This window comes from Scardinius erythrophthalmus (assembly GCF_964197995.2).
Source record: "Scardinius erythrophthalmus genome assembly, chromosome: 1".
Classification (NCBI taxonomy): Eukaryota; Metazoa; Chordata; class Actinopteri; order Cypriniformes; family Leuciscidae; genus Scardinius; species Scardinius erythrophthalmus.
Window position 1 is genome coordinate 20151894 of NC_138221.1, and position 26447 is coordinate 20178340.

General features: G+C 40.7%; 2 protein-coding genes across 5 annotated transcripts in view; both read left to right on the top strand.

The window, feature by feature from the left end:
* The first annotated feature begins 2505 nt into the window (after nucleotides 1-2505).
* Nucleotides 2506-26447, top strand: part of LOC308693264 (uncharacterized protein) — a 67533-nt gene continuing 43591 nt past the window's right edge. Inside the window, exon 1 of one of the 2 annotated variants that reach the window (XM_081370062.1) lies at nucleotides 2506-2530. The gene's annotated coding sequence lies outside the window, so the exon portion shown is untranslated. Of the gene's footprint in view, nucleotides 2531-23447; nucleotides 23519-26447 lie in introns of those variants that run through there. The other variant, XM_081370061.1, reaches the window with a different exon arrangement.
* The window catches only part of LOC308693288 (uncharacterized protein), a 38640-nt gene continuing 14701 nt past the window's right edge, over nucleotides 2509-26447 (top strand). The window contains exons 1-4 of one of the 3 annotated variants that reach the window (XM_081370086.1): nucleotides 2509-4004; nucleotides 4483-4601; nucleotides 8556-10302; nucleotides 13524-14486. In XM_081370086.1, coding sequence (XP_081226212.1) covers nucleotides 8561-10302; nucleotides 13524-13557 — 1776 coding nt within the window. In that variant the 5' untranslated portion in view covers nucleotides 2509-4004; nucleotides 4483-4601; nucleotides 8556-8560 and the 3' untranslated portion in view covers nucleotides 13558-14486. Of the gene's footprint in view, nucleotides 4005-4246; nucleotides 4602-8555; nucleotides 10303-13523; nucleotides 14487-26447 lie in introns of those variants that run through there. The other 2 variants (XM_081370087.1, XM_081370088.1) reach the window with 2 other exon arrangements.

The window sequence follows — 26447 nt, forward strand, 5'->3', positions numbered from 1 at the left end:
AATACACTATCATTAAAGGGTTAGTTCACCCAAAAATGAAAATTCTGTCTAATTACTCACCCTCATGTTGTTCCAACCCCATAAGACTTTCGTTCATCTTCGGAACACAAATTAAAATATTTTTGATGAAATCTGAGAGCTGGATCACTCCTCCATAGGCTTCTGTGACTGAAACTTGCTGGCCCAGAAAAGTTATTAAAGAGATTGTTAATATAGTCCAAGTGACTACAGTGGCTCAATCTTAAGTTTATAAAGCGACGAGAATACTTTTTGTGCGCAAAAATAAATAAATAATGACTTTATTCCACTATTCATGTCCTTCTCTCTGGGTCTCGAGTTAGTTCACATAGTGTTTTAGCGCAGCGCTTCTGTGTTGTACGTCACACGCATCACACACATGACAAGCGTCGGCCAATAGTGAGCCTACGTGGTGACGTGCAACACAGACGCGCTGTGTTAAAACACTACGTGAAAAGACTCGAGGCCCAGAGAGAAGGAAATGAATAGTGGAATAAAGTTGTTATTTTAGTTAGTTTTTTTTGCGCACAAAAAGTATTCTCGCCGCTTGATAAACTTAAGATTGAGCCACTGGAGTCACTTGGATTATATTAACGATCTCTTAAATAACTTTTCTGGGCCAGCAAGTTTCAGTCACTTAGAAGCCTATGGAGGAGTGATCCAGCTCTCAGATTTCATCAAAAATATTTTAATTTGTGTTCCGTAGATGAACGAAAGTCTTACAAGGTTGGAACAACATGAGGGTGAGTAATTACTGACAGAATTTTCATTTTTGGGTGAATTAACCCTTTAAATTTACCTTACATCACAGTGAAATAATAACTTTTTTGTCAAAAAGAGGCAACATATTCCAATAGTCTGGTTTGGCTATAGCTTTAGCTAACACCTGCACAAACACAGTTGTCTGTAAAGTAATAGCCTAGTTGTCCATGCCACTAAACATAAATGTGAATGAAAAACACTTATTCACGTTAAAAATAACACAATTTCGAATGCTTACCATGTCTAAAAGTGATTTCCTGGGCCACAGACCGTCTTGACGTCTTCACATTCAAAGCGAGCAATGGCGGATGGAAAAACACTGACTGGCGCGAGCAAGGAGTTAGTTGATGTGATGTCATGTGGTCACGTGACATGAAAAACTCTGGGTTGAAGTAAAAATACTATTTAAGTCAAATTGTTGCTTTTAATTTTGTCTAGGTTGTTTGTTATTTGCTTTAAGGAAAACTGAACAAAACAGGTTTAAACCAGAAACCATGATTTTCACTTAGTCCAATATAAAAATTCACTTTAAATAAACAACACAGTAGTTTCCCTTTTTTTAGTGTAGTAAATTAAATCTGGTAGATGAGCCCGTCTACAGTTTGATAGAACAGTTTGCATTTGCATATAGTGTTTGAACAGTTTTAATAAAAAAGGACCAAAACCAAACTTTTCTAAGGCAAGAAAAAGAAAATTATTTTCAACGGAATCAAATGCTTTATAAAAGTCTAAACACAAAATAAAACTCTCATCTTAAATCCGAGTAATCAATAAGATCTAACACTAATCTAATATTATTTGAAACATGCCTCCCCGACAAGAAACCAGACTGGGATTCATCTACAATAAAATCTATTACTTTTTTAAGACGTTTAGCAAAAATTAAGGCTATAATTTTATAATCATTATTAAGAAGACATATTTGGTGCCAATTATCAAGCAAAAGAACATATTTTGGGTGGTTTTGGAAGGACTGAGTAAGAGTGCCTTTTAAAATACTTTCTCTGAAAACTTGCAAAAGAAAAGGAGCTAATTGTTTTGCAAATAATTTGTAGAGTTCTGAAGATAAAACATGCACTCCTGGAGATTTATTAAGTTTAAGACAATAATGGCTTCAGTGACTTCCTCCAAACCAAGTGGTAGGTCACACATTCTTCTCTCTGCCCCATGAATTTTACAAAAACTAGGAAATGAATTGAATAAACCTGTAGCTGTAATCAAAAGAGGAACTATTCAACTTTTTATAGAAATCAGCACAAAATTTTGAAATTTCTAGTCCATTAATCTGCAATCTATGAATTGTCTTATGACTGTAATTATGTCTCTCAATTTTAAAAAAGTATATAAAAATAAGATGAATTTTGTTCACCGTTCTCCAACGCTACCTAGATCTAATAAAAGCTCCTTCAGCTTTGGTTCTATGGAGATATGTTTTTTTTTTGTTTTTTTGCAGAAAAGATAACACAGATAATAACATTAAAAAAATAAAACAAAAACAAAATAAAAACAAAAAGAGGATAGCTCACATTCAATTTTAACAAATAAAGATATTACAAAATATCAGGGGTATTAAAGAGAGTATCATAGCATTTAAAATATTTCACAGATTTTCTGTTTTTTAACAGTCTTATTGAAGTCTATGGAGATATGTCCCGTACGCGCGTGCGTTAGATATGACGTCACCGCGTGCTCGCGCCGTCTCGTCCCTCATTGAGCGTCGAGTCTTCTGAGGTGAGGAGAGCTGTTCACGGTATTTCTCATATTTACACAACTTTCAAACACACTTTATAGAGCTTGATTAAGCGACAGGCTCATTTCTGTATTGTTTTCATCGATCACAGCGATACTTGTGCGTCTTTTCTAGCGTCTTCCTACTGAAATAAACATTTAGTGCAGCAGCAGCGAGCGTGAGGAGAATATGAGAATTTGAGTTCATTCAGACCTGAGCAATTTTGTGTTCGTTTGTGTGATTGTCTCGATGTTTGGAGTGAGAACTGTTACTGAATGTCAAGACAAAGTTTGAGATCTGTGAGGGGAATTCAAGTGTTGCTGTTGCCATTCTCATGTTTACCTTAATTTCTTTGTCGACATTTATCTTAGGCAGATTACATTTACTTAATGAAATTGATGTATATTCTAACCTAACGCTTTATTGACCCTGGCCTGTATGAGTAATGTACGTGGGGAATTTCAAATCTTCCCAGAACGTTCCCTGCAGGTTATTTTTAGGTTTAATTTTTATAACCTTAAGAGAACGTTCCCTGCAGGTTTATAACCTCAAGAAAACCTTCTCAGAACGTTCCCTGCAGGTTATTTGTAGGTTTTATTTTTATAACCTAAAGAGATTATTTAAAAGTTAATTTAAGGTTATTATTTGCAGGTTATTATTTAAAAGCATACGTTCGCAAACCATAAATACCTACATGATTTGGCATAAATCCAGAAAAAAGCGCTCCCTAGTGGTTTATATCTCGTTGAAAACGCTTGTGCTGAATATTATAACACCTATTTCTGAACATTTTGTTAACAATTACTACATTGAATATGCCTATAATGCATCCATTTAAACATTAGACATCACAGTAGTTTAAACACTGTAGACCCTGATAAACAGCACTTAAATAGCCTATTAATAACTGCATATTAATATATTCACATACTGTATGTGAAGCACTGTGTTAAATATATTGAAATATTTTTTTTATATTTGAAATACATTTAAAAAATACTTAGAACATAAAGCTTATCAATTGTTCCTCATGTTATATCTGTAAATTTGTTTATGAGAAAATATGTTCATAATTATAGCATGTAGTTTTTGCTATTTTGTTTCTGTTTACCATTTCTAAAAGTAGGCCTAATTTATATTATAATGTAGCCTATATATAAGTGACTTAAAACATTGTTTTACATTTTCGATGCTTTAATATTCTCATTCCATTTACAGTTTGCGATGGCCACAGGCCATGTGAAATTTGGCCACAAATTCTCCACTTAATAATGTATCAAGTTTCAGGATATTTTAACTGATTATCAAATAATTCACTGCATCAATTCTAAATTTATGTAAATGCTGCGTGACTTCTGCGTGTTTTAATGGGCGCGCGCGCTGAACATTCAAGCCGTATTTGAACTGGAGCAAAGGGCGTTACCATGGAAACGAGGCAGCAGCTCAACTGACAATCAGCGAAACTCCGTCTCACTGTTGTTTTAACTACTTTAAGGTAAGTTTAGTCCATAAAATTACACAAAATAGGACATAAATGTTTCTGAGACTTTGTTTCATGTAAATGACTCGCTTCCGTTGAATATTTACTTTATAGAAATGGTTTAGTGTCTTAATCACATCTTATGTGTATATGAGAGATTTTGTAGTTTTGTAAAGGTTTTGCTGACAATGGATGAATGGAAATAAGCTAATTTATTTAACCTAAAAGTACGCACTCACTGTATGGTTAATTCATAGTTATCAAGTGACGTCATACCATTACACCCACCTGGAGGGCAAAATAAGCCTTTCCTCCATTGCCCACCAGTCATTTTTATCAGGTTTGTAGTTAGTATTAATGTAGTAAAACAGTGTTATTAAAAGATCAAATTCAATATGCTGCTTATTCATGATGCATACTTTGTACAGGTAAGCAGATGAACACAGAACAAATTATTTATAACATAATATTGTTTGTCTTCTCCCCTTTACAGTATTGTTTGCCATCTAGTCCTGATCACAGAGTTCAGCTCCAAACCCAATTAAGCAGACCTGAGCAGCTGATCCAGGATCACCAGAAACTCTGCAGGACTTTGGTCTGGACACCAGTGATGTAAGTTCAGAACATAATGCAGGAGATATCAACATTGTCTCTCAAGGTCCACTTACATGCAGATGTTTACTCCAACCTAGTCCAGCACACCTGAACAAGCTAATTAAGGTGCTAAACTCTGGGTGCATATCACTCAGGTCTCTAGCTCAGTAGTCAGTGGTTAAGGGCCGTCTTTATAACAAAATCCTTACAGTGCACTGAAACATTTGCTCACTAAAAACGCACTATGTTATCTGAAGTTCTGAAGCTCAAACTTTAATCACACGTGACAGTTCAATACAAAATGACATGTAATAGCTGATTTTAAAACACAAACCAATATTATATTTCAGCATAAACATACATCGCTAGACAGCTAATGTCTAATCAAGCAAACATTTACAATTCAGGGTTTTTCCTGTCTGAAAATGAGGCGGAGGTGGTAAAATCGTAACACTAGGGGGGTCCGGGGGCATGCCCCCCCCCCCCCCCGGGAGAAAATTTTGTACATTTTAAAGATAAATTCCTTAATCTGGTGCACTTTGAGTCACTCGAATCTGTTGTTAAAAATAAATAATAATCCACCCGCCAACCACCCATATTCTTTGATTTAGATATCTGCATCTGATCATCACATTACAATTATTCAATTAAGCATGATAATATGGTAACATATCACACTGAAGTAGGCTGATTTAAAATTAACATTTATTTAAATTAAAAGTTCTTCTTTTGGCAAAATACATTTCCTTTATAGCCTAAGCAGAGGCTTTACTCCCTTTAAACTTAAATTGTCAATGTTTCGTTTTTGAAAACACTCTTATCGGAATAATTTTTGCATTTTTATAAAGAGCATTTTCCCCTAATTTTATTTAATGTATGCTAAATTTCATTTCAAATTCTTACATTTTATCAATACATTCAATTAAAATAATAAGACACTAGGCTGTTACCAATCAAATTAAATAATTTACATTGAAAAATTATAACTGTATTAAATGAGATTATGAGATTGTTTTAAATATTTTTTGAATATACAAATAAGGAATGTTGAAAAGAATGCTACTTTATTAAACTAAACCGCCAGGAGCGAGTCATTGAGTCATTCATTTAAACGATTCGTTCAAACGGCTGATTCATTCAGAATGAGGCGGTTTAATAATGGGTAATTGAATCTTTGACTCGAGTGATTAGTTCAAAACGCTGAATCATTCAGTAATGAATCATAAATGCGTGTTGCTGTGAGATGCGCTATGGTTCTATTGTTTGGAACTATTTTCGCTGCTGAAACAGAACAAAAACAGTCATTGCGTCTAAAAATGTAAGTAACTTAATTTTAACTATTTGTTTATTGAACTGTTATGAAATCAATATCTCGGTTTCAATCGTGATGGCATTCAGGAAAACAGCACTCTGGTCGTGTGTAGCCTATATAACGTTATTGTTTCTTAACCATAATTAATATGTTAAAAATAAATGCGCGAACCTCAACAGCGCTGTTACCGTCCGTACATTAGGTAAGTTACCATGATGGGAGTTCCGTGTCTTTATTACACTCAACACATTATAATGATTTATCTGTCTTCCACCTTTGATTGAATGGAATGTTGTTATTACTTGGCCCGCTCGACCCGCGGATTATGATCCGTGCAGCACTATGGACACAAGCGGGAACCGCAACAGAACCGTCACGGTGGGAAAAGTGTATATGAGCACGTGACTGTCTGTCCGAGTTTTGTCGAGAGGCGGAGGCGGCACGAAATTTGACGGAGGCGGCCGCCTCATAATTGTCTATGCAGGAAAAACCCTGCATGTCTACACATTTCTCAAGAGGTTATACATAAAATACATAGGTTTATCTCTCCTTCATAGCGAGAATTAAGTGAGAGTCCCGTTTTGGTTGTATAATCAAATATATATCAAAGTATATACATAATAGTACCCAAGCCAGTAAATCATTCACACAATGTTCTGGAATGTATGTTAATTTCATGTTGGTCAGTTCATTGTTAAATGAATGCAGGAGAGTTCGTTTTGCAGATTGTTTCTGTCTTTCCATGGTCTCTCTCTTGCATTTGGCCTGCATTCTTTAACACCCATAAAACCTTATCTGATTGTTATCTGGGTAACGGAGACCGTCTTGTTGGAGGATGGGACGCAGATCCCAGAGAAGTTTGAAAGTTTTTATGGTACATGTACCAAATAAGTGTGTCTGATCTGGTCTCAGTTGTTACAGTAGGGCTTCTGTGACCGACAGTAATGCAGTCTCAGTTGAATGCCCTTTCTTGAAGCCGGATTGGTTGACATCCAGCTGGTTGTTCAGAGATAAGAAGGATGTTACTTGGTGGAAAACAGCTCTTTCAAGTGTTTTCACAATGAATGGTAGGAGAGAGATAGGTCTGTAATTCTCTACAAATTATGTGTTTAGCGTTGGTTTTTTAAGCAGTGGAGTTACCCGAGCCTGCTTGAATGCAGCAGGGAAAGTGCCAGTATGGAGGGATGAGTTGGTGATGTGTGTGAGTGCTGGGAGAAGTGTGGGAGAGATGGCTTGTAGAAGGTGTTGAGGGGATTGGGTCTAGAGGGCAGGTGGTAGGATGACTGGAGTGGAGAAGTTTAGATACTACTTCATCGGTTAACGGAGAGGAGGAGGAGGAGAGAGGATTATTGGCTATAGAAGGGGTCGGTCTGGGTTCCTGTGTGTGTGGAGCTGAGAACTGACTGCTGATAGATGTTGTTTTGTTGGTGAAGAAGTTAGCAAAATCATCAGCAGTTAAAGAGGAGGTGGGTGGTGGTGGAGGTGGGCATAGGAGAGAGTTGAATGTCTTGAAGAGTGATCGTGTGTTGGTGGAGCAGTTGATCTTGTTGTGGAAGTAGGAAGATTTTGCAACATGAACATCAACAGAAAAGGAAGAGAGGAGAGATTTATACATACTCGGGTCAGATGTGTCTTCTGATTTGTGCCGTTTCCTCTCTGCTGCCCAGAGTTTGGTCCAGTGTTTGCGAAGAACCTCAGATAACTAGGGGTTAGAGGGAGTAGTGCGTGCAGGTTGGCACAAACTTCCTTTGTGTTCAGGTTGCTGAACACAAAGGAAGATATTTGAAAGAATGTTTTAAAGGGTACATAACATGCACAGTTTCACCTAATCTCATGTTAATCTTGAGTACCTATAGAGTAGTAGTGCATCTTTAATATCTCCAAAAAGTGTTTAGTTTTATTATATTTATTAAAGAAAAATACAGCTTTCGATTCTCTCCGGAAAAAGCTGAGGTCCTGGAGGCGGAGCTATAGAGTCAAGCGGTAGTGCTTGATTTCCAGCAAAATACAGAAATCTGATCCAATTGTACTTACATGAATGGGGTCTTTTATCACTGGGACCGCTCCACATTTTAATAGCAAACGATTTGCAAATCCAGCGTCGACCTGGGCCTTGTTAATAAAACATTCGTCACTGAAATGACCAGAACACACAACCGCACTTGGTACACTCCGTTGCTGCTTTGGAAAAACAAACTGCATCCACTGTTCCTGTAACACTGGGTTCTTTGGAAAGCTGAACACGGTAAGCTTTCCCTCACATCCAAAAACACACTTTTTTGGAGACATTCTTGAACAAATCCTATGCAGCGCTGGCTGCCGATGATTTCCTGTTGAAGCGTGTTGATGTGCGCGGTCTCGCTCTCCTCTGGTCGACGTGTGCGCGGGCGCGCTTTTCCGGGAGAAATGCTCATATAAGGAGTTCCACTCTCATCTACGTCATTAGATCCACGATCGAAAAAAAAACAGCTGAAACTTGTACCAACCCGGAAGTAAGATTTTCGGCACAGAAATTCTCCGTTATTCTTCCAAAATATATTTTTTAAACTTTGCCCATGTTTAGCATGAGAATCCATCTCTTTAACACTGTAAACAACTCTGAATACATGAAACACCATTGCACCCCCCCTTTAAAAATTAAAGTTTTTCTTTAATTTCAGACCTGATGGAAGTGGAGGAGGAGAGTGAAGAACTGAGTGAAGTGGAGGAGGAGAGTGAAGAACTGAGTGAAGTGAAGGAGGAGAGTGAAGAACTGAGTGAAGTGAAGGAGGAGAGTGAAGAACTGAGTGAAGTGAAGGAGGAGAGTGAAGAACTGAGTGAAGTGAAGGAGGAGAGTGAAGAACTGAGTGAAGTGAAGGAGAGTGAAGAACTGAGAGAAGTGAAGGAGGAGAGTGAAGAACTGAGTGAAGTGGAGGAGGAGAGTGAAGAACTGAGTGAAGTGAAGGAGGAGAGTGAAGAACTGAGTGAAGTGAAGGAGGAACATCATGTCAAACCTGGAGAAAAACCTTTGAGTCGCTCAAAGACTAAAAATACATTTATAAAGAAAAGAAAATACAAGAAATCGTTCACCTGCACTCAGTGTAGAAAGAGTTTCACAACCAAACAAAGTCTTGAGCGTCACATGAGAGTTCATACTGGAGAGAAACCGTTCATGTGTGAACAGTGTGAAAAGAGATTCTCAAACAAAACGGCTCTTAATGTTCACATGAGAGTTCATTCAGGAGAGAAGCCGTTCAAATGCAATCAATGTGGGAATAGTTTCAGTCAATTATCAGCCCATAATGTTCACATGAGGATCCACACAGGAGAGAAGCCGTTCAAATGCAATCAATGTGGGAATAGTTTCAGTCATTTATCATCCCTTAATGTTCACATGAGGATCCACACAGGAGAGAAGCCATTCACATGCAATCAATGTGGGAATAGTTTCAGTCATTTATCAGCCCTTAATGCTCACATGAGGATCCACACAGGAGAGAAGCCGTTCACATGCAACCAATGTGGGAATAGTTTCAGTCAATTATCAGCCCTTAATGCTCACATGAGGATCCACACAGGAGAGAAGCCGTTCACATGTGATCAGTGCAGCAAAACATTTCTTAGGGCATCAGACCTGAAGAAACACCTGACAGTTCATACGAAGGAGAAGCCATATTCATGTTCTGAATGTGGAAAGAGGTTTTCAGTGTTGTATAATTTACAAGTGCATCAAAGAATTCATACTGGTGTGAGAGAGTACATTTGCTTTGAGTGTGAGAAGACTTTTACTTCAGCACACAATTTAAAACTGCACCAGAGAATACACACTGAAGAAAAACCTTACAAGTGTTCACACTGTGACAAGAGATACTATCAGTCAGCACATCTGAAAACACATAAGAGGATCCACACTGGAGAAAAACCTTACAAGTGTTCACACTGCGACAAGAGATTCAGTCAGTCATCAGATCTGAAAAACCATGAGAGGATCCACACTGGAGAAAAACCTTACAAGTGTTCACACTGTGACAAGAGATACTATCAGTCAGCACATCTGAAAACACATGAGAGGATCCACACTGGAGAAAAACCTTACAAGTGTTCACACTGCGACAAGAGATTCAGTCAGTCATCAGATCTGAAAACACATGAGAGGATCCACACTGGAGAAAAACCTTACAAGTGTTCACACTGTGACAAGAGATACTATCAGTCAGCACATCTGAAAACACATGAGAGGATCCACACTGGAGAAAAACCTTACAAGTGTTCACACTGCCACAAGAGATTCAGTCAGTCATCATCTCTGAAAACACATGAGAGAGAAGCCGCACAGTGTGGGAAGTGTTTCTCTTTTAATTGTCACCTGAAGCGACACATGAAGATCCATGCAGTGGAGAAACCACATCAACACAGTCTGAGATCACAGTAAGTAGTTCATCTTTGTGCTGAGAAACAAAAGCTGCTTTTCCACCTTCAGAAAAGGTTCCAGTTGTGTTTCCACTTGAGCCTGGTATGGCACAATTACAAACCATTCTCAGCCCTGAACTCTCAGCACACTTGGCTAACCGTGCCGAACTGTGACGGTTGAATGTGTGTAGTGACATCGACACTCAGGATTGGTCACTTGTCTGTTGTCTGGTTACCAGTTTTTCTGTTGCTGGCTAATAATACATTAATGCCAGTATAACAGTGTTATGATAGAATAATTTCACACGTTACATCTATTCAGATCCGCTTTCAGACTACAAAGCATATTGCAGAGAAGTCATAGATTTACATAATTTACTGCTTGCAAACCCCAGCCATTTAATATAGCACAATTATCAGACTCCGCACACAACTGCTCGGTTTGCCATTTATGCAACCCAAAATAAAACAATTTACACAATGGAGCTGCTACAATTGACCTATGGCTAAGCCACGCCCCCTCCACTCACTCGGACAAACAGTCAACATTCAGTGACAGGCGCTATGGCTGCTGTCACAGTTGGAGACATTTCACAGGAGGCAATTGATGATTTTTGGAGACAGAAAGATTATATATCATCTCAAAGTCACCAAAAGGGCCTTAACTATGCATTGGAGGGTTATATTAATCATTTTATTTTGAGAAGGTCGATGAAAAAGCTTCAGCTCCAGGCAAAGATTTAACGTTACAGGTCAGTGTGTAAACGTTATAGTTTGGTGCTGTTTTGCTTCAAACGCTCGCTTTATATGCGCGTCCTATTCACTTTGGACGCGCAAATGGATTAAAAATGTTCAAGCGTCGAAGTAGACGCGATACGCGCGAATTTGACGCTCTATTCGCGTTTGGTGTGAACGCAGCATAATGAACAGGCTGCGATGTCAAGATTGCAATGCTGGAGTGTGTGTGTGTGTCAGAGAGAGAGAGGCGCGATCGTGATCGAACAGTGGAAACATAAAAACATTCTCCATTTTGTTCATACAGGACATCATTAAAACTGCAAAGTGTTTAGCCTACTTATATTTGTGTAAAACACAACATTGTGCTTTTGTCAAACTGTACTCTTGTCAAACTGCAACGATTCTAGAAGCTAGGCTAACGTTACGTTAGAGATGTTAAAAATAACGTTCAAATACAGTGTGGACTTACCTTCTAACAGATGTAGACATCCTTGTTTAATTTATCCACGTTTAGATGGTGTTGTGGTCTAAGTTACCGCATAAATTAATCCAGAGCAGACACTTATCTCGGTTGAGATGTGGCTTGGGAAAGGGTAAAAAATACACACCGTCGCCCAGCCTCTCAGGATACCTAGAGTTGGAGTTGAATGTACCCCATGCACACTGTTTGACCATTTTAAACTTAAAATGACAAGAAAAAACAGATAAAAACAAATGAAAACTGACTAACTGCAATGCATTTTAATGGGCGTGGAAGCAGAGAATGTCCGAGTGTATTGGGTTAGCTATGCGCACTGTGATTGGCTCATCGCGTTTGGGGGCGTGGCTTAGCCATAGGTCAATTGTCACGATGTATCACTCATCAATGCTACAGGTGTATAACAGGACTCAAGCCCCGTTCACACCGCCAGCGACAAAGCGACATGATCCCATTCATTTCAATGGAACGCTGGCGACTTCCGGCGACAAGAGTGACAGTGACCGTTGGCGACAGAATGTGGGCGTGTCAAGCGATACAAGACGCGTGACAAAAGTTCAGAAATTTCAACTTTATGCAAATGAGAAGCGATTTTCGCGAGCGACAACCAATAGGAAAGAAGACTTTCAGTGGAGCTCAGCTCACGTCACCGTCTCGAGTGCAGGCGAGACAGAAGAGCTCGAGGGCGATTTCACTGTTTTAAATTATTTGACTGTAACCACATACGTGGATATAATAAAATGATGCATGGAAAAGAAACTGTCGACAGTCTCAGTGAGTTTAATTCACACATTTAGTTTGAGTGTTGTAATTTTATGATGCAAGTTTAAGTTTAGCACTGCTGCAGTTCATTTTACAGTTTCCCCTGCATTATGTTTACTATTAGGGACAATAAAATTGATTATTTGTCAAATTCGAGTGACTTTTTAGTAATTTATGACAGTATGAGTTAATCTGTTGATTGATCGATCATTAATCCAGTAGGCTAAAAGATTTAATCCACTGAATACTGCTGTGGTAATATAAAAACACTCTCCCAACAGCATACTGTTTCTTTTGAGCCTAATTCCAAGTCAAATTAAAATGATATAGTTGTATATATCACTTGTGGTGGTATTTTGTATAGATATGGCCAGACGTGCAGTCTACCAATAACATTAGACAGCACTATGAACGCCCACAATCAACTTCACAGTACAGAGACTAGCGACATACAGCGACAAAGTCGCTGGCGGTGTGAACGGGGCTTAAGATGACCACTAGGATTGCGCTAATACAGTTGCTTTGACTGGTGATACAAGGTGAAATGTTGTGAAATATAATATAAGGAGCAGGCAAAACTTTATTTTATTTGTGGGGAATCAACCGTCAGGGTGTCTTTTCTTAGCTATTAACACATGGTTTGACATTCAGTCCTTATTCTCCTGTTCAAGAGGATATTCAGGCTCTCATGAAGATGCTAAGGCACAAAGAGCTGGTCTCATTTTTCAGCTCCACTCCTGCACATCAGTTCAGTCCAGCCCCGTGCTTCAATAGTGTCTTTTGAAGGGGGTGGATTGGAATCCACTGCTGCTTCAATGTTTATGTAATGAGTGATTAAAATCAAGGCATTAATCAATATTTTTCCTTCTAAATATCAAATGAGTTGAATGACTTCTCTGGAGATTTTACTTTGTTATAGAGCTTACCAGTGTGATTACTGAAATGTTCTTTTCATGTATTCTTTAATGTCTGAATTTGATATTTGAATGCAGTAGCATTGCTTGCCTATTTATCCCAGCTTCCAGAAATGAAATGGGGACTGGTTTTGTGTTTGAGAAAGGTCTTCAACATGTTAAAACACATAGGGGTCATTGAAGTCTATAGTTTAAGGGACCATTTCTCAGTTAAAGCCTATATTTTTCATTTAGACTAAAATGTCCTATCCTGAGAGAAAGAACTTGTTATCTTGATGTTTTGAGACGAGACTCCTGTTTATAGTTAGAGCCTGGCCAAATCCAACCTTGGAAAAAATGTGTGTCAGTGTGTGTGTGTTAGTCTTCTTGCTTACAGGTTAAGGAGCCACTGGCATTATTGGAGATTGACTAAGTTGTTGTTCGGGACATGCTGGCACCTAACAACCCAAATCTGCGACCTGGAAGGTCACGACGTGCCTAACTTCAGGGTCCGAGTGTTAGATGCATAATCTATGGAGATATGCTTCAGTCTGTCTGTATATGTGTGGAAAATTACTATGTTGATCTATTTCTTAGCCAATGTGTCACGTATCACACACAAAAGAGAGAGATCCAAGTGCAGTTAATTTATTGGGGTAATCCGTACTCACAATCAGTTCAGGCAAATGGTCAAAATCCAATAAGTCAATCCAAGAACATAAAACACGAACAAGAACAGGCAGCAAACAGGAACAGACGTGTGAGGACATTAAACAAGGACTCCGTGACAAACACTGAAACTGACAAGGTATATATACACAAGTGTTAAACGAGGTGACGAGAAACAGCTGAACACAATGAACACTCAGTGACAGACAGGATCATGGGAAATGTAGTAACAGAGTGTAGGACACCGTGCGGGAAGAGGACCTCCAGTGGACACCCAGGGAACACAAACCAGACACTGTGACATAACCCCCCCTCTACGGAGCGGCTACCAGACGCTCCAAGACAAACAAAACAAGAGTCCAGACGGGAGGTGAAATGGTGGAGGATCAGGGGGTGGGATGGGGGGCCAGGTCCATGGAGGGGAACAGAAATAGGGAGTGGCGGCTTAGCTGGCGGCCAGGGCGAAACAGACAGTCCATCGGGCGGCCAGGGCGAAGCAGACGACCCATCGGGCGGCCAGGGCGGAGCAGACGACCCATCGGGCGGCCAGGGCGGAGCAGACGACCCATCGGGCGGCCAGGGCGGAGCAGACAGTCCATCGGGGGGGAGGGCGGAGCAGACAGTCCATCGGGGGGGGAGGGGCGGAGACGACCCCTCGGGCGGCCAGGGCGGAGACGACCCCTCGGGCGGCCAGGGCGGAGACGACCCCTCGGGCGGCCAGGGCGGAGACGACCCCTCGGGCGGCCAGGGCGGAGACGACCCCTCGGGCGGCCAGGGCGGAGACTTTCCCTCGGGCGGCCAGGGCGGAGACTTTCCCTCGGGCGGCCAGGGCGGAGACTTTCCCTCGGGCGGCCAGGGCGGAGACTTTCCCTCGGGCGGCCAGGGCGGAGACGACCCCTCGGGCGGCCACGGCGGAGACGACCCCTCGGACGGTGGAACTGGCACCACCGGAACTGGCACTGGAACTGGCACCAACAGCTCAGGCACTGGAACTGGCACCAACGGCTCAGGCACTGGAACTGGCACCACCGACTCAGGCACTGGAACTGGCACCACCGACTCAGGCACTGGAACTGGCACAGACTCCACCGGCTCAGGAACTGGAACAGACACCACCGGCTCGGGCACTGGAACTGGCACCACCGGCTCAGGCACTGGAACTGGCACCACCGGCTCGGGCACTGGAACTGGCACCACCGGCTCAGGCACCATCGGCTCGGGCACTGGAACTGGCACCACCGGCTCGGGCACTGGAACCACCGACTCAGGCACTGGAACTGGCACCACCGACTCAGGCACCACCGGCTCGGGCACTGGAACTGGCACCACCGGCTCGGGCACTGGAACTGGCACCACCGGCTCGGGCACTGGAACTGGCACCACCGGCTCGGGCACTGGAACTGGCACCACCGGCTCGGGCACTGGAACTGGCACCACCGGCTCAGGCACTGGAACTGGCACCACCGGCTCGGGCACTGGAACTGGCACCACCGGCTCTGGAACAGACACCACCGGCCCAGAAACAGGAACAGACATCACCGGCTCAGGAACAGACACCACCGGCTCAGGAACAGGAACAGACACCACTGGCCCAGGAACAGACACCACCGGCTCAGGAACAGGAACAGACACCACCGGCCCAGGAACAGACACCACCGGCTCAAGTGTATGCATAGCCCACACACACCACATGGCTGTGGCCATAATGGCCAGTGTCGCGGTCACTGAGGGCTCAGGAACAGACGCCACCGGCTCAGGCTCAGGAACAGACACCACCGGCTCAGGCTCAGGAACAGACACAGGCTCGACGGCGGCCATCTTGTCAGGGGACACAGGCTCGGCAGGCGTGACGTGAACAGGCTCGGCGGCGGCCTTCTTGTCCGAAGACACAGGCTCGGCAGGCGTGACGTGAACAGGCTCGGCGGCGGCCATCTTGTCCGAAGACACAGGCTCGGCAGGCGTGACGTGAACAGGCTCGGCGGCGGCCATCTTGTCTGAAGACACAGGCTCGGCAGGCGTGACTTGAACAGTCTCTGGATCGACAGACGTGACCTTCCTCCTCCTTCTCCGCCTACGATGGCAAGACGGTAGCCTCGAGCCCACCGCCTTAGGGGGAGTTCCACTCACCAGGTCAGGTGTGTCGGTCATCTTCTCAGGAGACCCAGACGTGACTGCTGTATCCCACTGACTCCGATGCTCAAGGTATCTGGTAAAACCCCAAAAGTCCAAGACTTCCAGACCCTTCATTTCCCACCCCGGCAATGGGTCATCAAGACAGGTATTAAAAATGTCTTTTAATGCTGCCTCATTGTATCCCATTCCCCTCGAGAGCGTCCAAAATGACTGAGCTATACAACCCACCGGCAGGCCCTGCTGACGAAAGCTCATCAAATTCTGGACACGCCCCATCCTCTCTTTCTCCGTGGCAGGAGGGAGGATACGGAACCCCATCATGCTGGATCTCTTAGGTGACGGAGTCCTTCTGTCACGTATCACACACAAAAGAGAGAGATCCAAGTGCAGTTAATTTATTGGGGTAATCCGTACTCACAATCAGTTCAGGCAAATGGTCAAAATCCAATAAGTCAATCCAAGAACATAAAACACGAACAAGAACAGGCAGCAAACAGGAACAGACGTGTGAGGACATTAAACAAGGACTCCGTGACAAACACTGAAACTGACAAGGTATATATACACAAGTGTTAAACGAGGTGACGAGAAACAGCTGAACACAATGAACACTCAGTGACAGACAGGATCATGGGAAATGTAGTAACAGAGTGTAGGACACCGTGCGGGAAGAGGACCTCCAGTGGACACCCAGGGAACACAAACCAGACACTGTGACACAATGAGAATCATTCAACCTGTAAGCAATGACGTAGCTTAGACCTTGGAAATGGTATAACTGCTGTGATCTTTGTTACTGTAAGTGGGGTGGCCAACGAATTCCTGTGTGAGTCTTGAAGCTGACTTCTGCTGATGAAACTGCAAACTATCTTCAGTAAAACTTTTAAATTTTTTTATAATTCTGACTCCGGGTCTTCTTTCAAACATCTGGTCCTTGGGTCCTAAACTGTTAACCCCTAACAAAGCCTATAATCAGTGAAACTCCTCAAATGACCTTAACTAGAACATCATTATAGAGCAGCACAAAATACACAAAAATACTGTGAGGTTCCTAGAACAATTAATACTCAACTTGCCAAGCCTAGTCAACGTTTAGAGGTAATATTAAATGGTAATTAAAATACAATAAAATGCAGGATGTGCTCTATCAGCATAATTGCATAATCAGGGTTCCAGACTGCGACCAAAATGGTATGTGAATGTGCGAGTTAAAATTTTATGTGGACGCTTTTGTGCATGGTCATGTAGCCTACAACTTGTTTGGCGGGCGCTAAAACTGCGTTGAACTTGTTATAGCGCCCGCCAAAGAGAATTTGATGAACTGCGCCGCTTGTGACAGGGCACATGTTTAAAGGTGAACTAAGTAACTTTTTTACTTTAAACAAACAGCTTCGGAGTCATTGTAATAGTTATATGACTTTTTTGGGGTTGAATGGTGGTTGTCTCGCACCCCCGGAGCGCCTGTGTGTGGAAAAACCACACTTGCAACTTTGGGCCGGCAGGGTGACGGCCTCAGTGTCAGGAAGTATTGCGTGATATCAGGTCTCGCGATGTAATGAATTGCTTTACGGCACTGCACACATACACTATCTAAACATTTATATGCTAGCCTTCTGTGTATCATACATACCTCAGTGAAAACAAATGCACATGACGAGCGGGAGAAGATGGGAGGGGAGAGAGTCGCCAACGAGTTTTGACAACAGTGTTGTCAAATATCTATTCCGAAGCTGTAGGGGGAGCCCTATAGAGAAACCCGTGAGCAAAAAGCGAGAAAACAGCGAAGAAATCGGCAAAGCTGCATAGTTCTGCTTTAACTGAAAGAACGAGCAGAGAGAGAGCCCCAGTCTCTCTTCGGAGCCAGGCGGAAGTGTAAACAAGACTTTACCATCTCCAAACTAAGCGCTGTCTTGCTCTCTCTCCCTCGCACATATTAATCAAAATAAATCGACACGGTGGTAAAAGGTCGGAAAGGTCAGAAGTTTCATGTGGAGCATTCGAAGATTTTTTTCCTGAATTACCGCTGGGTGTGAATTGTGCTAAATAAGTTGCCTTATCTTCTCTGAAAAGCGTTCCGGACATTCAGCTGACATAAAACAACACTTTAATTAAACGAAAAAAAACTATCCAGTGATGAAATGTTTTCTGTGTTGACACAAATTTTGGATGTCCATGTCTTTCTGCTGGGATAATCACATAACGCGCATGACACGTCCAATTCGCGAACTAATGACTCCTTTGAACCGATTAATTTTAATGGTTAAAACAACTGATCTTTCCAACAGTGAACTCAGGAGACGTCTGAATCGGTGTATAATCAGTGACACTTTACAATAAGGTTCTATTTATTACATAAATTACATAAAAGTACAGTTTGCTAACTCAAGCTTAAGCTTTAAAATAAATAAAACCACTTGTTTTTTTGAAAAGCATATGACTACATTTTTCCACACAGTGCTATTAAGAGAATCGTTAAAGAATCGTCAGTGGCATTGATATTGATAAAATCTTATCAATTCCCATCCCTATGTGAAGACAGTAAAATTATAATCAAACATTAAAGAACATACATGTTTTTTTAATAGTTTTTTTTTTTGAGAGTTAAAAGATTAAAACATTTTGCTAACATGAGGTCCTGTGTCACTGTCAGTCTTTTTACATCCGTGCAAAACTAGCAGACTGATCTCATGAAATGGCGTATGTATGACACGCCAATTCGTATTTCCATTTTTGGCGTGTTATCAACACGCATAATCGCTTTTCAGCGTGTTTATCAACGCCGTTGATTTACGTTACATTACTGTATATAAATATATATGACCTACCCCAACCGCGTCCCTAAACCTACCCATCACTCGGGTTAATACCATTTATGAGTGTTCCCCTACCATCCTAGGAAAAAAAATATTGCTCCCCAGATGTAGATATACATTTTCCTCCGTTTCGCTCGGACATTTAACGGCGTACACATACACGCGGAATCACTCGGACGTTTAACGGCGTACACATACACGCGCGTGGACATACACGCGGAAAGCTCAAAATGCGTATAAATAACACGCCACTTGACTTGAAAGTGGCGTGTTATTTATACGCAAAGTCATGATGTCATGTTGAAACTAGGGTATGCAGATTAAGACCACCATTCGTCAGCATGCATTAATTAATCCCATGGCTTGTAGCAAAAAAAAAAAGGTGCGACCAAATCATATGCTGGTGCGAAAGGTTAGTCTGGAGCCCTGATAATCAGTGTTGGGTGTAATGCAATAATAACTAATTAATTAATTACTTTAATTAATTTTTATTCAAAAAGTAAAATAAGGAATTACTCTTAAAACAAATTAGTACAGTAATCTTATTACACTGTTGAAGATGTAATTAGAAGCTTTTAGTCGAATAACGTCAATTACGAGGATACAGTCTTCCGTACAAGTTTTTTTTTTTTTTTTGGAAAGAAATGTTGTAGTTGAACTGCCTCAGACATGGATTTTAACTAGGGCTGTCAAATTTAGCGCGTTAATAACGCGTTAACGCAAAATCATATTAACGGCACTAATTTTTTTAACGCTCGATTAACGCAGCGCGTATTTTCTGTTTGACCCGTGACCCAACCCCTAGTTGGAGAAATGGAGATACACAGTGTTGCCAACTTAGCGACATTGCAGACCCCTTTAGCGATTTTTTCCCTTCAACAAAGCGCCCAAACCTTATTTAGTTTCTGAGAATACTGCTCTCCCAGCACGCGCGCGCGCCTCTCTCTCTCTCTCTCTCTCTCTCTCTCTCTCTCTCTCTCTCTCTCTCTCTCTCTCTCTCTCTCTCTCTCTCTCTCTCTCTCTCTCTCGCTCTCTCTCTCTCTCTGCGTCTCACGCGGAGGAGCAGCGCTTTAATTCAGTTAAACACAGATATTATGTTGCTTCTCTAATTTTACAAATATAGCCGAAATCAGAGCACGGATATTGTCTTTAGCTTATGTGTATTTGATTTCACCAGACGACGGCTCGATTATCAGAATTTTTGTGCAGATTAACGTCTTGGAAGGGAGAGCTGGTTATGTTTATTTGGTCGCGTTTCAGTCACCATTTCAAATTCATTCCGTTGTTTGACAACAGAAACAGTAAAATATAGGCTACGTTTTATTGAGAATGTATTGATAATTTAGCTTCATCAAAATGGGCACAGAGAGAGACAAACTACAATGTAATAATAAATGCTAAATGTACATTTAGCATTTTCAGAAGAGCTGCCCTGTCATGCAAAAATCTAAACATTTTTGTGTTAAATTGCTAAGTGCAAAGAAAGAGAAGTAATGAGAACCTGGTATTTCTTTGTTCTTTCTACATGTGTCTAATAGACATGAACAAGTTCTTTGAAAAACATCTATGACCTTTGAAACATGTCTCGTCTTCATGCTATATTGACTATGGTTTTAATAATAAACATACATTTGCATAAATCATCTATATTTATCAATGCCCACGTTGATTAGAGTATTACAAACTTGAAAAGTATAAATTTAAGGTATATTTAGAACAAATAAAAAATGTGCGATTAAATGCGATTAATCACGAGTTAACTCATGACAATCACGCGATTAATCGCGATTAAAAATTTTAATCGATTGACAGCCCTAATTTTGACATAATAGTAGCTTTTTACTTTTATCTGGAGTTTCAACAAAAGGAAATTCTACAGGTGCATATCTACCAACATGGCTTTACCATAACCATACCAGACTTTACAGGCGGAAATACTTTTCAGAGTGGATGGAGGTGATCCTCTGCTTATTTTGCCTATTTTTTGCTTCACTTGAAAATGTTCCTTTCACATTTCGTGAAAGGACTGGAGTCACTTAAGTTCTAAAATAATAATAATCGAAGGCTACTAAAAAGGTGAATCTGCGTGGCCCTGATTGGCTGCGGGGTGTCCCGTATGCGTGTGCGTTGGAGGCCGATGACGTCAGGGCTCTCTCACGCTGTCTCTCTTCCGTCACTCAGTTTCAGCGTTGAGTCTTCTGAGGTGAGGAGAGCAGTTTACGGTATTTAGAATCAAACTTCAAGAGATTAGATGTTTTGCAAGCTCAGGCTCTGAGAATATGCAGTGGATCATTTAAAACATCTCCGGTATCATCGATGCAGGTGGAAATGGGAGAAATGATGATAAGAATAAGAAGATTGAAATTAATGATGGCATACTGGGTTAATCTCCAGGGACATAATGAGTTACATCCTGTCAAAACTGTATTAACAGAATGTTGGGAACATAATGAAACAAATTATACTAGTTTTGGATGGATAGGTAATGCAAAGGCAAGAAATATAGGATTACACCAATTACAATACAGTAATACAGTTTCAATTTCTTCCATTCCTCCTTGGTTATTCCCTTTGCCAAATGTTGACCTTAATATACAGCAGGAATTGAAAGATAATTTGGGACAACTCCCAACATGGTTTATAGTTCAGAATTATTTTAAGGAACATTATCCAGAATCAGTGTTTTTATTTGCAGATGGATCCAAAGATCCTGAAACAGGATTTGCAGGTGCAGCAGTATATATTCCAATGAAAGATTGTTTTATTAAGAAAAGAGTAACCAATCATTTGTCAATATATGCAACAGAACTGTTGGCAATATTACTGGCCCTGCAGTGGATAGAGGAGAAGAAAATAAAAAACACGGTCATTGTATCAGATAGCTACTCATCACTAGAAAGTATACAATCTGGCAGGTCATTAGTTAGGATGGATATTATCAATGAAATATTCAGTAAAATGTATAATATGGAAGTTATGGGTATTTCTACACGTTTCATTTCGGTTCCTGCTCATGTTGGTGTGGAAGGAAATGAGAGGGTGGATATTCTGGCTAAACAAACTTTAAGAACAAAGCAAGTAGATTTTCAGGTCCCATTAAAGGGATACTTCACCTCTGGGAAGATGAATGTGTATTTAAAATAGGTCATTTAAGTAGAAGAAATGTGGAGAAATTTTTTAATTTGGAGCTTTCTAGACTGAGAATAGCCAGAAAATGTATTTTTGGCTTATGTGGATGAAAGACGACAACTCCCAGAATGCACTTGCTTCGCTGCCTTAGGAGGCCACGCCTACCAGTTAAAGAGCACAGTTGAAAACAACAAGGCTAGCCTAATTAAGTGATGAGTTTGCCAGGGATTTAGAGACCCAAAATGTCCGGGATTCGGCTTTTGCGTTCTACAGTCGCCATTCATCATGTTTACTGTGGCGAGCAGGACGAGGCTGACGGCCGCGGGAGAACGGCGCGAGGCCGGTGGCTTCATTACTGAGACGCGCCGGGTCTCGCATCTCTCACGGAGGAGCGGGAATTTTCTTAGCAATGTTAAAACGCACATCAACCGATCACTTGTTTAGCGTTCATGTAAACACTACAGTCAGATTCACCGATCGGAATTAATTCAGTTAGATTGAAACGAGAGGTGTGCATGTAAACAATGAATGGCGACCACAGAACGCAAAAGCCGAATCCCGGACATTTTTGACAGTCTCGCCCGCCGGACAAGTCCGGGAAAAGGAAGATGGTAACCCCTACTTACTCAGCTTTCTCCTATTATTCAGCTTTCTCCACAGAACAAGAGCATGCTAGCTTAGCTTCCAAAGAAAGACGGCTGATACTGTGTACATTCTGTGAGTGAGATCCCACCCTCTATGGGCGGGTTAAAAACATGCGGAACAACGCCATCTACTGGCTGTAGTCTTTAGCCTCTGGACAGAAAATCCTCCGATGATGCAAAATGACGATTTTTGCGTCATCGGAGGATTTTTTCCAGACAAAAAATACATAAATCTCTCCTCTCAGGGGGATATGAGGGGGGAAAGCATGGTAATTCGAAAATACTACAGGTTTTCTACTAATACAAAGCTTAATGCTAAATCCTGAAGTAACCCTTTAAGTAAAGCAGAAGCAAAAGTACTTATAAGAACATATGCACAATTGGTATGGCAGGTATATTGGGATGATAATGAAACAGGTAGACATTTACAATATACAAAAACAAGTTGGTGCTGGGACTCCTCCGAGAGTAGGAACCGAAGAGAAGGAAGTATTATAACTCGGATGAGAATAGGTCATACTGGACTTAACAGTACACTATATAAAATGGGAAAACACCCAACTGGGGAATGCATACACTGTAGCCAACAAGAAACAGTTGAGCATGTATTAATCCATTGTAGGAAATATAATAATGAGAGATGTCACCTTATTCAAGCATTGAAGAAAGTAAAACATCATGATTTTACTTTATCAGGTCTATTAAGGGAAACAGATAGTAAGTTGTATGATGAAATCATTAAATTTGTGAAAGAAAGTAATTTATATAATAGAATATAGCGGTTTTGTTTTGTTTTTTGTTTATTTGTTATGTTTTATTTCCAGTTTGTTTATTTGTTTTGCTTGGTTGTTATGTTTATTTATTTTGTGTAAAAGCAAATAACTTGATCCATATTCCATTCCAGTTGGTGGCGGTAATGCAATAAGCTAGGTTGCCAACCGCCAATAAACACCAAAGAAGAAGAAGAAGTTTACGGTATTTCTCATATTTTGATGCATGTTTTTATGTAACAATGTTCATATGTTCTCTAGTTAATAATAAAAAAATACAAAATAAATGTGGCAGAGGGTGTGCTTTGGGTACATGCAGAAGGCTTAGACAAAGTGTTCATTAAATGGTATGGTTTTTATTCAGAAATATTATTTTCTCCACAGTCTTTGTTTTTTTTTTTAAACAATTTCACCAGCTTTAGAGAATATCCCCTCACATGGAACAGATGATGCAGGAGTACACAAAAACAGTTTAGAAAGCTGGTATAAATGAGGATATATTGCTTTGTGGGTGGACCAGTAGGCAAGAGGAACAGCAGAACGCTGCAGTGGGGGATCGGTCATGTAGCGCTGGACCTCTATGGTTGCATCTGATGTTGCACTTTTGTTCCTCCTTGCATTACTTGCCCAGCAGCTCCCAAATATTCACCTCATCTGCAAGGGAAATGATAAGCAAATCCATGTTATGAATAATGAATAGTTTTAAGTAACCCTCTAGGATTTTTACTTTACCTTGACCTGTAGTTTCAAGATTTTGTGCTGTGTCTGGCTGTGCTGAGTGGCTGGGTGTTTGATGAGCCCTTAAAATCACAAATCATAAAAATGAATGATAATTTAAAATAACAATTAAAAGAAAATAATTGTGCTTTTTTAAAAAAAAAAAAAATGTGTTTAAAAACATTCACACAGAAATAAAACTGCCTTAAGTTAAAATTGTTAAAATTTCAATCTCAAACATCTCAAGATTGAAATGTTGAGTGAACATTTCAATCTGTGACGAAGCAGGCGAGGCGAGAGCCAATGAGCGTTTGATATTACTGCCGTAACCATAGTAACCTGTCGTAACGCTTCTTGAGGGCGCAATTTTTGAATTTGAATTCATAACAAGCGCGGGGTTTGACGTTTACGGTCAAGATGACGATTACTGGATAAAGGGCTGAGTTTGGATCTTTTTCTGGCAAATATGGATTCTGAAGGTTTGGATTACATCAAGCTAATAAAATTGGTGTATTTTGTGAATCGATGTTGTGTTGTAAGGTTAATTATTGTGATTATACTCGTCTGTCTGTTGTTTTTCTTTATAATCATTGCCTAGGTAGTTTTAAGAAATGGTTATGGTTAGGTTTAGGGGTAGGATTCGTGGCTCAAACTATATTTTAATGCCATATTGTTCATAGAAATGCCATTTTCCTATATCTTACCATTACGTTTTATAATTTTAATATTGTCCATAAAATGGGTATGTTTACGTGTGGGAGTAGAGTTAAGGGATCTTACATTTATAATCTATGGAATTAACCCCAGTGACGGGTAGGTTTAGGGACGGAGTTGGGGTAGGTCATATTTATAATGTAACGTTAAGTCAACGGCGTTGATAAACACGCTGAAAAGCGATTATGCGTGTTGATGGCACGCCAAAAATGGAAATCGAATTGGCGTGTCATACATACACCATTTCATGAGATCAGTGTGCACCTTGAATAAAGCTGTGTTTGGATTCAAATAAATAATTTGGATTTGAAATAACTGTCTCCCTTTCTCCTCTCTTTCCCACCTTTCCTGCCACCGTTGATTTATTTTCTCCCATTAATGCTTTTAACCTCTGCTTTGCTAATTTTTACGTTTGTAAATCGTGTTTCCCGTCAAAATAAAAGCTTGATGCATTTGATGCTTTTTCAGTGCATTTGTTTTACAATATATGGCTATTACTGTCATGGGTCATATGGGTTGGACCTTTTAATTTTGAACTCTCAAAGTGCACTAGATTGATGAATTTAACATTAAAATGCACAACATTTTCTTACCCAATGTCCACCCACCACAGATTTACCAAAAATCCTGTAAGAAATACTGTAATTGCTATGCCAATGCAGCTTATAGCTTGTTGTTTTGGATTCATCATTGTGGAGTATAGTTCAATTATATTAATGAATGACAATTTTGTACTTATCTCATCTGTTAACTCTCACTCATTCATACTCACTCATCACATAACATTAGGTTTTAAGGAATAGGAGTTGGTATATATATTCAAGGGCGTGCAAAGATGGGTGGTGTTTCTGATCATATGTAGTGGGCCAGTCTGGGCCAAAATGCCAGGGCCAATTTTTTTTGTCCCAGTCCAGCCCTGCATGGATTTAAATATAATAGTAGCTTTTTACTTTTATCTGTGGTTTCAACAAAAGTAAATTCTACAGTTGCTAATCTACCAACATGGCATTACCATTTGTCTAGGACGTAACAAAATATCCTGCACCGGATGTTACAGGCGAAAACACTTTTCAGAGTGGATGAAGATCCTCCTCTGCTTATTCTGCCTATTTAGTGCTTCACTTGAAAAAGTTCCTTTCACATTTAGTAAATGGACTGGAGTCACTTCAGTTCTAAAATAATAATAATCGAAGGCTACTAGTCAGGGTCGTAGGATTTAGTAGGGACGCTAGGGACGTGTCCCTACCAATATCCAGTGACACTGAAACGTTCGGACAGAGGCCGTCGGATCCATGTGCAGCACTTTATCTCAACTTAAACACAAGCAGACATAAACTCCGGCATACAGTTAAACAAGGGGCAATCCAGTAACTCGTGGTGATAACAGGCTTAGGTTGAGGCAGGCAGCACAGGTTCATAAACAGTCCAGAAAGCAGGCAAGGGTCAAGAGTCCAGGGAAACACAGAATACTAAAACAGGGAATAATGCTCAGAGATGTACGCTTACAGTGTAACAGGACTTCGCAAAGGACACAGGGATCACTCAGGCTTAAATAAGGAACTCAATAACCGGTAATCAAACACAACTGAAACATAATTAAACATAATGAGTCCATGGTGAAACATCATACAGGGAGAGACTGCCCTCCAGTGGCTCACGCGGGCACTCCACATGACATAGCCCCCCCTCAAAGGAGCGGCTTC